At 31.4% G+C, this 11,866-nt stretch overlaps 1 protein-coding gene across 1 annotated transcript in view; it reads right to left on the bottom strand.

Moving 5' to 3' along the window:
- Nucleotides 1-7,285: 7,285 nt before the first annotated feature.
- Nucleotides 7,286-11,866, bottom strand: part of LOC134726462 (antiviral innate immune response receptor RIG-I-like) — a 37,662-nt gene continuing 33,081 nt past the window's right edge. The window contains exon 14 of the mRNA XM_063590868.1: nucleotides 7,286-7,890. Within this exon, the coding sequence (XP_063446938.1) occupies nucleotides 7,286-7,890 (605 nt within the window). The remainder of the gene's footprint in view (nucleotides 7,891-11,866) is intronic.

Genomic DNA, 11,866 nt, shown 5'->3' with positions numbered 1-11,866 from the left:
TATATCTTAAGCTATAATTACGAGATTTCTCATCATAATAGAATTCGATTTAATATATAATAAAAAAAATAATGAATAAACATTTTTTTTTCTTAAAATGCATAACTAATAACTATTCATAGATGTTTTTGTGAATTTTATTTTTTCACCTACTGTACTTGTAAAAATGAGCAAAAATGTAATTTGCCAGGTTGGTATGTGAGCTTGCTCAATAAAGGATCATTTGTTTTACATGCATTGGCGCTGTTGAAAATCGCATTTATCTACAGATACTTAAAAAAGACGCATATTGTGAGAAATATAGGTGTACTATACCTTTGTAATATGTCTAACCTTGTAATATTTGTGTATTAATAGATTGATTATATTTTAGTATTGTCATTATTAGCGTAGATTTGCAAATTTCATGTATGTGCTTATCCCAAGTCATTTTACATATTTAATTTTGTCCATTTTTGGTAAATAAATTAGTTTTCCTGTTTAAATTGTTTTACAATGTCATTTTATGGCTGACTATGTGGTATCGGCTTTGCTCATTGCTGAAGGCCGTTAGGAGACTTATAGTTGTTTATTTCTATGTCATTTGGTCTCTTTTGGATAGTTGTCTCATTGGCAATCATACCACATTTTCTTTTTTATATTCACAATGTTTCTAACTTTCAGCATTTAGTAGCAGTTAACGTTTTTTTTATAAAATGACCTGCAAAGATGATAGGCTATTATTATTAGCTATAAGTAATGCACTTATCTATCATTCATAATTTTTGTTCATTTTCCAAGCATTTTTCATTTAACATCTCCAACCTCAACTCACCTTAAAACATTCACGCACGGGCTGGTCCATTGCCACATATGGGTCGTCAGACGAAGCTTCGCTTTGACATTCTTTTCTAAACTTTGTTCTTCAAGGTGAGGTTTGTGGCTTGTCAGCCGGTGTACTTTTCACGAAAGAATCGCTTTCTGACAAAGTCCCGTTGCTAAATTATTCTTCAGATAGTTGAGTGATTTTCCGGACCAAGGCCAAACAATTTCATGTGTTTTGTATATTTAGTACATAAAATACACTTTCATTTTTTAAGTGTAATATTCATAATAAAAATATTTTATTTACACTGTATTTGTTTACTATTAATTAATTTATTTATTAATGAAATGCACGGTTCCGTGATCAAACTTTATTATTGAATCTATAGTCTGATGACACTACACTGAGATAACATTCACCAGACAGGAACCTTTAACACATTTTACCTCAACATTTGTAACAGTTACAGATGTTAAAGTTTTATTTATCGATTAATTAGTTTGATATGGTTGATTGGTTGTTGGTGTACTTTGATTGGTTGTTGGTGTACTTCCACTTGGAAATAGTTTATGCATATATACGACGGGAAAAACAAACAATATTTTTCGAAACAGAATTTCGTCTATCAGTTTTACACAAGCACAAACAGGAAAAACTAGTATATAAAATCTATATAAACTTGTATTGTATAGCTATAACATTCAACTTATTTGTATTGGATTTGCACAAATGCCCCCTCGATATAGATAAATAGGTAAAATTTCAAGCAGGTTGAAAAACTTTAAAAAAACATCAACTTCTTATTTTTTTATTGATTCAAAGTTGACACATGTTTGTTTGGATATTTATAAAAAACCACATAAAACTATAATAGTTCATGCAGTATTGTCCCTTTTATTTTTATTCTCATGATGTTACTAGCACCTTAGAATAGTTTTATACACACTTTTAAAAATACCCACATAAACGTGTGCAAGCTAAGCATCACACATGATAATCATATTTTTTTATATCAATTAAAAAATATGAAGATATGATTGTCAATGAGACAACTCTCCCGACACATATCGTATGACTTTCGACAATTAGCAAAACCTATACTGCATAGTTAGTTATAATAAAATAAGGTTTCGCAATGACATGTCAAAACAATTCAACGGAAATGATTTGGGACCACAAACAGAATGTCGCAGGTTAAACCAGTTTTAAAGCACCGACCCTCACATAATTTGGGACAGTGGTGTAACAGTACAAATTATGAACACAATAAAAATCAGTTGAAAAGTGCTCGACTCATCAGTCGATACAAAGCAAAAACACAGATCGTACGTGACAAGTAGATATAGGAAGATGTGGTACATATTCAAACAAAAAGACATAAAATACAGATCTTAGAGACCTAGTTCTCGCAGTTAATGATATTTAGTTCCGCAAAAGCCAATAAAAAGTAATAAAACAAATCATGCACCTAAGACTTTATTGACCTATAAGGCAATATGGCTCCGTCTAAAGGTTTAGTAACAATGTGGAAATTGGTTATTTAAATCTGCTTCACAGCTGAGGACGTGGCATATTTGTGTCGATGGGTCGCTGTCTCGCACATCTCCATTGATAACCAACAAAATACGCACATAATCTGTTTGTTATGTTTGTCTCTGGGTTACTGTCCCATTGACCCATACATATTGAGTTTAATAATATACTAGTAAAGATATACGTAGTACCGGCGTCCATGGCACAGTAGCGAGAGAGAAAAGAAGAAAAAAAAAGCAACCGAAAAAAAAAAAAAAAGAACAGCGCTTTTATTGTTGTTCTTCAATTCATAGCAACAGTAAGACACAATTTGTTTAATAAAAGTGTCAACCTTGTGACTGTGTAAAACTCAACACGAAGGATAATGACAAGGTTATTTGTAAAGGGGCCATTGGCTGGTCAAGCAAAAAAAAAAACAACAATGCATATATAAATACGCAAACTTTCTTGATACTGGCTATATTGGTAGTGAATCATTGGTTATTACTCCATAAGCATAAGGATTGCCACAACCGTTTTGATATATATATATAAAAAATCAAAGGTAAACAGAACTTTACAAATGTATGCTTATAAGAAATACCTATCACCGCACTCAGTACGAAAATATTATATCTGGGAAACGGGAGATAATCCAAAACATCTTCTCTTGGAAAAACGACTTCTGGTACAAAATAATGGTTATGTCTAATATAAATATATATATATATATGTTCCGGACCATATGAATATATGACCGTACGCGTATGGTCTAACCATATGAGTATGATACTCGTTTTGGTTATTAACGGGCGGGACCATATGAGTATTTGGACCATATAGGTATTTGTTTTTCAATAATATATGCATTAGAAAACTTTATATAAAACAATGATTTCTACATGCAATTGTATTATTTACAATTCAAATAGCATTAAATAGTTATGCCAAAGCTATTTTTCATCGCTAATGGTATTCTTGCTTGTATGCGTAGGGTGACATTTACTTCCATACGGTACCATAGCTTTTCTTGGGTCCTTGGTCATTCCAATTTGTCTACGATGTTTTTTAAAAAGCTCTAGATCTCCAATATCGTAACAAGGCTGAAGTGCATCATATCACCAGACAACTTAGAAAATTAAACTCGGGTCCTTGCCGGTTACATCATTCATTTTTAACAACCAAACACGTATTAGTATAAAAATTCGGAATATTGCACTGCTAAATACATGCTAATTATATAAAGTTTCAAAAGTAAGCAAATTATTAGACTCTTTATCCTGTCGACTTTTTTGTCAGTTTATAGTGAAATAATTGATTTCTTGTGTATCAGAGTTCATTAAGATATTTTTGGAAGTCATCTTCCCAGGTTGACGTTTTGCCATTCACTCGTAATAACATATCGAGAAATGAAAAAAAAATGTTTTTACTGTAGTTTTGACTAGTGATAAAATTTACTGTGTGAAACTGCTTATTTCATTTTGTTAATCTTGTTATATTTTTTTTTTTATAGATCTATAATAAAATTACCTTTGATAGTGTCATTTTAATGACGCGACAACTAGAAGTAAACCTGTTAATCACCCCGACCATACGCGTACGGTCGGACCATACGCGTATGGTCGGACCATATGAGTATATACCCATATGGTCATGACCATACGCGTATGGTCCAAATACTCATATGGTCCGGAACATATACATATACTGCACGTAGAGTAAAATTGAAATGGAATAAACCCAGGCAATGAGTGAAACGTAGCACCAAACTCTTAAACGGTTCTTATATTCGACTGGTGAATAACGATATTTTCGACTTTTTGTCAAACAACTATGCAGAACCAAAAGACGACTGGGAAACAACCATTAGACCTCAAAACACGACACGGAAAGGATATAGCAAGAAAGTTATGTTCACAACAACATGAACAAAATGAAATGTTCATACGTGCTTGGATAAGGCTTGTATTCTTTAATTTTAAGGACTTTTTTTCATTTTTCTTTCTTATTCTTAATGAATTACCATCCCATTATTCGTTTTATTTTTTAGCACTCCTCTATTCTCCTTTTGTTTATAGCTGGCGCTTTAATCATTTAAAAAAAGAACTATTAAGATTTCAAATGTAGTTTATAAAATAACCAGAGCCGGCTGTATTCTTGCATCATATCTTTATTAACTATCACAGAGTCGACATATTTTTTTTCACGATCTTTGTGCTGTAAAATTAATATCAAATGTTCAATTTGGCATGTATCGAATGTTTATAAAATCCATTCAGACATTATAGAACAACAACAGGAACATCTCACCAAATATGTCCTCCTATCAAAATTTCATATACTTATTAATTATTCAAATAAATCTTTTAACAATTAAGGTATCTTCAGTGTTCTCAATTCCCCAAGTTAGATACCAAAAACTACCCAAAATATGCCCTCTATTGACAAAGATAAAGCTATGCGTAGGAACTATTAAGTTTAAAATATGTACAACTTTCTTGTATACTCTTTTCGAGCAGGCCTGAATTAGTGGTTCTATACCTATACTATAACAGAAAAAGGAATTTACATAATTTTTAATAGTCAGTTCACATTTTTCGCGAAGTCGATCAAGAACTTTCACGGAACCGGTTCATAAGTTTCAGGGAGTCGGAATAAAACATTCCCGGAATCGGTCAACAACTTTCACGGAGTCGCTCCAAAACGCTAAATCGGTTAACAACTTTCACGGATTCGGTCCATAACTATTACGGAGTCGGTAAAAAACATTCGCGGAATCGGTCACCAACTTTCACGGAGTCGGTCTAAAACTTTCGCGGAGTCGGTAAAAACATTCACGGGATTCGGTAATCTTACCCGGCCGTGCAAGTACTGTATTATTACACTGTGAAACTTGCACGGAGTCGGGGGTCCCATGTGGCTTTCCATATGATTTTGCCTTTTGATTTTTGATTTTCCTTTTTGAATTTTCCTCGGAGTTCAGTATTTTTGTGTTTTTACTTTTTACTACTCTAAGGATAAAGAAAGTAGATGATGATGCAAACATGTTTCTGTCTTTTATATTAAATATTGCTTAAAAGACTTCTTATCTAAATCATGCAACTTGACAAGGAAAATAACACGTTTCGATTTGAAGAAAATAGATTATTTTTAAAGTGGTCAGAAGAGAAAAGATTTGACAAAACAATTTCTGCGGCACTATATATCTTATTGTGAGGTTAAAATAATGAAAACAAAATTGCAGTTGCTGGAAGATTCTAAAAAAAAAAGCAGGGGAGTTAACTTCCAATTGAAATGAGTGAAATCACATAGCACTGTCAAAATTAATATATGCATTGACGCTGGCAAGGTAATTAAAATCCCGTTATTTATTGATTTCATTTATAAATGACAGATTAGTCACTTGGTAAATACAAATAATAGATATTGTCTTTGCAAACGGAAGAACACCATACGCGCGTTTCACAGTTGGCATGCTTTTTTTTTAATATGAAGTTGAAAAGCATTAATAACCGCGAATTGCAGCGGAAGTAAAACAGCTTATGCATTCTATTTATGTGTGTTTGTGTTGGTGTGTGTGTGTGTGAAACGCTTTGTGTTTTAAACAGTTTATGAACAAAAAAATATCATATTAACGAAATTTCATTTCAAGATAATAGTGCTGACTACTTGACTTGTAAAGACACTTTTGGACGAAAGTTTCACTAGTAGTGTCATATATAATGTATAGCTATCCAGTGATTGTTAGAACTCTTCAAAGATATCAGGCTTATTATTCCAAGTACAGCAGACACGCATTTCGTTTACTGCAGACTTAAAACGGATTGAACGACAGATAAAATACAAAATTGTGAGCATTTAAATACACAAAAAAAAATCGAGAGATAATTTTGTCAAATACAGACTTTTTTCTGGGGTTTCAAATCTAAGTGCTGCAAACATTAAATTTTCTACGTTTTATAAACAGTTAACGAGAGGAAAAATATACCAAAGGGATATTCAACTCACAATATAGAAATAAACTGTAAATGCAATGATATAAAAATAATTAAGGAATAGAAGAGCTGTTCGTTTTCTTTTGTTATATTTTTGCTGAGAATGAACTGATTACAATGTATGTGTCAAGGATAGATACCCCATATTCTCTGTTTAATCTATAACACACAAAGACCAATACACATAATATAATAAGAAAACTTAAGACTGCGTAAAATGAATCCATCTAAAACCGGTTTTGATCTCAGATGCTCCGAAAGAGTTAGCAGACCTTGGTGTATATGTGACATCCGTCTTATTAGTCATATAACAACATGCAGATGAATCATATCAAATAATTATTCAAAGTCATAATATTTATTCACTCGCACAATAACAGCGTCGGAATTAACTCTTACACGTCTTATCTAACCCGTTAGGCTTTACCTAATTTGAATAAAATCAGTCATCTAAATTTTAAGAAATAATCTCATGGAACGAATGATATTCCATGTCATCACAAAAGTACTAATTACATGTACTAGACTGACGATAGGCACATTCATCACAAGTGGCAAGTCATTTCTAACCATATATATGTTATGGATGTTCTTAAGTTACTTAAAGACGAGCTTTAAACAACTATTAATTTTAAAACAATATTTTAAATTTTCATACATCTATCATTTTTATAGTCGCGTTAACCGATGGCAATCATGATATCAAGTAGGTCAATTCACTAAAAAAAAGCCTTAAAGACAGAATTTCCTACAATGTGAAAAATGTTTTGTGTTCAAAGTTACTCGTACAGTGACCGATTAGTGTACACTAGATTGTTGTCGTCTTCTAAATGACGTTGTATGATATTAAGATTTAACAAGTCAGTGGTTAAACTTATTCTAATAATTTATTTCCTTTAAAAAAACAAAATGCGAACGAGATTTAAATTGAATTCATGAGACACTAGTATGAATTTCTAGTTTTCCAATAGAGTTATAGTTGTGATTTATACAATTCAATGTCTTCATCAGTCATCTCATTGATTGTAAACGGTAAGTCATTCCATTTCCGACAATCTGTGAATTTATCATTTCCAATGTCAAACACTTTAGTGCCTTCTTGTGACAAAACAAGAAATTCACACTCTTTATAAATAAAAATGGATCCCCAGTCATGCCCGCATTCAAGACCAAATGCCTTAAAACGCTTATGACAACCGTCAATTATTCTCATTTTCTTTTTTGGCAATTCTCTCTGCTCAACTCGTCGAAGTACTCCTTTATCACAAACGAGGAAGAATTTCTCATCAATGTGTCGCATAAAAGTTCCATGTGATATTACAACTCCACAGTATTTGCAATGGACTCTAAATAAAGCTTGTCGCCGTTGTTTTTTCTTCAAAATTTTAGAGTTTCTTTCCATCTCTTCCATTTGATAAACATCTTTTTCGGCATAAGCTATATCAATATCAAGTTCACAGACATCTTTAATTGCTTTCGTCATTAAGTACTGTCTCTCGATGTTTTTCTCTTCTGTTTCAAATTCTCCAAACGTGCCAACATGGACTTCTTTTCCTTGTCTACTTCGACGAACTCTCCCTATAACATTAACGTTTAAATTTTATCATATATATATTTGTTCAAATTAATTATAGATAAGCTTATTTAAGGTACTGGGACAAGCACATGTTGTACGATAGATTTTTCTTAAACTCCTGTAAAATACTTTTAAGCGCATGATCTTTCAAATTACAATGAAATAAATGGGTGTAATTGACCATATTATTTGTTTTGAAATTAACACAATCTTTCCCTTTTTAAATATTGGTTTATACATGAATATATGAGCCCTTACTTGTCCTTGATGAGGAAACATTGAACGATATAATTGGATTAAGTTCGATGAGAAAATCGCTTTTCATTCAAACTTCTTAAACAAAAAATATGAATATAAAGTAGGGAGTAACGGGCCTTTCTTTTCTTAGAAAATAGAAAAAAAAAATAAAAAATGACATATCAAGTTCAGTATTATTTACTGCCCTTGATTTTTCTTAAAATTTTAAATATTTTACGACAATGGTTTTTTTGTTTAATGTTTGAAAATCAGGTTTATTCACTTTTGTTGTATATCAAATGATACTTAGTCAACATATCTTTAAGGGCTTTCTGCAACATTCCGAGAGGGAAAACGCAAACAAGTCTTCCATTCTACCTTAAACAAGAGGCTCTCAAGAGCCTGAATCGCTCACCTTAATTTTTTGGTTAAATCTCTCATCAATGATTATTTTGGCTTTTCAATTCATTTAAATGTTCTTTGAATCGTCCTATTTTCTTCAAAAGCAAAAAAAAAATCATTTTCTCCTATGTTCTATTTTAGCCATAGGAGCTATGTTTCTTGACATACAAGGAAATGAAATATAAAATTTATACTAGATACTCTGAAACTCATTTAGCCTAAGTTTGGCTGAAATTGATACAGCAGTTTCAAAGGAGAAGATTTTTTAAAGTAAGTCAACATGATGAACAAATTGTGAAAAACGTCTTTAAAGGTCAATAACTCCTTATGGGGTCAATTGACAATTTTGGTCAAATAAAAATAGAAAATAAAGCACAAACTTTATTTTATACACCCTACTGATCATTCAGTTGAAGTTTGGTTGAATTTGGTTGAGTAGTTTTAGTGATAAAGATTTTTTAAAGTTAGCAAATATGATGAACAAATTGTGAAAAAATTGTCATTAAAGGACAATAACCCCTTAAGGGGTCAATTGAAAATTTTGGTCATATTAACTTATTTGTAGATCTTACTTTGCTGATCATTTTTGCTATTTACAGTTTATCTCTATCTATAATAATATTCAAGATAATGACAAAAAACTGCAAAATTTCCTTAAAATTACCAATGAAGTAGCAGCAACCCAACAATGGGTTGTTTGATTCATCTGAAAATTTCAGGGCTGATAGATCTTGACCTAATGAACATTTTTACCCCGTGTCAGATTTGCTCTAAATGCTTTCGTTTTTGAGATTTAAGCCAAAAACTGCATTTGACCCCTATGTTCTATTTTAGGTAACGGCGGCCATGTTTTTTGATGGATCAAAAATCGAAGCACACACTTTGTGCAGGATAATCTAAGGAAAAATCATGCTAAGTTTCATTCAAATCCATTCATTAGTTTCAGAGGAGAAGATTTTTAAAGTTTGCAAATATGATGAACAAATTGTGAAAAAATTGTCATTAAAGGACAACAACCCCTTAAGGGGTCAATTGACAATTTTGGTCATATTCACTTATTTGTAGATCTTACTTTGCTGATCATTTTTGCTGTTAACAGTTTATCTTTATCTATAATAATATTCAAGATAATGACTAAAAACTGCAAAATTTCCTTAAAATTACCAATTAAGTGGCAGCAACCCAACAATGGTTTGTTTGATTCATCTGAAAATTTCAGGGCTGATAGATCTTGACCTAATTAACATTTTTACCCCCATGTCAGATTTGGTCTAAATGCTTTCGTTTTTGAGATATAAGCCAAAAACTGCATTTGACCCCTATGTTCTATTTAATGTAACGGCGGCCATGTTTTTTGATGGATCAAAAATCGAAGCACACACTTTGTGCAGTATAATCTAAGGAACAATCATGCTAAGTTTCATTCAAATCCATTCAGTAGTTTCAGAGGAGAAGATGTTTGAAAAATTGTTAACGACGACAGACGACGACGACGACGACGACGACGACGACGACGGACGTCAATTGATGAGAAAAGCTCTCTTAGCCTTTTAGGCCAGGTGATCTAAAAATGTAATTACAAAAAACAAAAGTTTGAAATCTTTCCAAAATGATATGATGCTCTTACATGTACATCAACACATCTAATAAGGATTTTGAATATTAATAAGACTCGTTATGATTGGATAATATACAATTAAGGCCTGTTGAAGAGGTGAATATCCAAAATTGTCAACACGAGAAGGTTATTTTGCCCGAAGTGAAATAACTTTTGAGGGTTGACAATTTTGGATATTCGTCGATTCTAAGGGGCCACAATTGATTTATTATACCGAACTAACAGTGGAAGGGCATTTCGAACACTTATTAGTCTATCTTTAACATAACACACAGACTGTAGTTTGAAAATACATGATTTGTGTTCGTTTTTCTCGAAAGTAGAATCTTTTTGTAAACTATTGATGGCCCTGAAAAGGACCGGTTTTTTAGAGATATCATCGGCTGCTGGCACTCTCAGCTCTATTTATGTCTAATGCCATATTTCCTCGTCTCTCGATGGGCTCCTAGTGTATCGTGAACGCTGACATCAGTTTATTTATGTCTGTGACGTCATTTTCATGTGAGGTAACTCAAGTACAAATAAACAAACTCAAAATAATAGGGTTATTCACCGCTGGTGTAAGTTTTTAGGGTTATTCGTCCTTCTTTGCAATTGAATGAAAATTAACTGAATTATTTCATTTCACGTGATCACGTTTCGTCCAATAGAATTATTTGAAATATATGCAAGGTATAATAATAAGTAATACTAGTTACGTCGATGATTATTTGCCTTTGTCAACAGCTCCGTTAAAATGATAAGATTGGAGTCATGCCTTTACTTTTTTTGTATAAATTTATTCATTTTACAAGAATTAAGTAGAAAGATGTTTCCAAAAATCGTATATACTAGTTTTTCTTATGAAATAGTTTACAATGCAAAACAACCTGAATTATTTAAACGCTGATGAAATGTGTCTCATAGGAAATCATATCGAATGACCAGTTAGGGGCATTACTTAAACAAGTTACTTATATAGGTAATTTTTGTTTAAAAAAATTATAAAATAACTCAAAAGAGTTATTTTAAATTTCAATAGAAGCATGGACTTAATGTAGTTTTCATGAATTTTTAAAGCATTTTATATCATAAAATGAAGAATTTGTTAGATTTAAGAGGAGTTACCTTAAAAACAATCACAAAAATATTACTTGAATAAGTTATTTAATACATCTTTGAAAAATTCTTTAATAACATTTATTCAAGGAACATAGTATGTAATTGTTTTTGGATACAAATTATAAATAACTTTAAGTCTTAATTATTTCATAAGTTTTTATCTATTTATATCTGTCTACCTTCAAGATTGATGATGATTATTTGCCTTTGTCAACAGCTCCGTTAAAATGATAAGATTGGAGTCATGTCTTTACTTTTTTTGTATAAATTTATTCATTTTACAAGAATTAAGTAGAAAGATGTTTCCAAAAATCGTATATACTAGTTTTTCTTATGAAATAGTTTACAATGCAAAACAACCTGAATTATTTAAACGCTGATGAAATGTTGTCTCATAGGAAATCATATCGAATGACCAGTTAGGGGCATTACTTAAACAAGTTACTTATATAGGTAATTTTTGTTTAAAAAAATTATAAAATAACTCAAAAGAGTTATTTTAAATTTCAATAGAAGCATGGACTTAATGTAGTTTTCATGAATTTTTAAAGCATTTTATATCATAAAATGAAGAATTTGTTAGATTTAAGAGGAGTTACTTTAAAAACAATCACAAAAAT

This window comes from Mytilus trossulus, chromosome 7 (genome assembly GCF_036588685.1).
Source record: "Mytilus trossulus isolate FHL-02 chromosome 7, PNRI_Mtr1.1.1.hap1, whole genome shotgun sequence".
Taxonomy (NCBI): domain Eukaryota; kingdom Metazoa; phylum Mollusca; class Bivalvia; order Mytilida; family Mytilidae; genus Mytilus; species Mytilus trossulus.
Note: the sequence above shows the minus strand (reverse complement) of the source record. Positions and strands in the feature narration are given on the sequence as shown.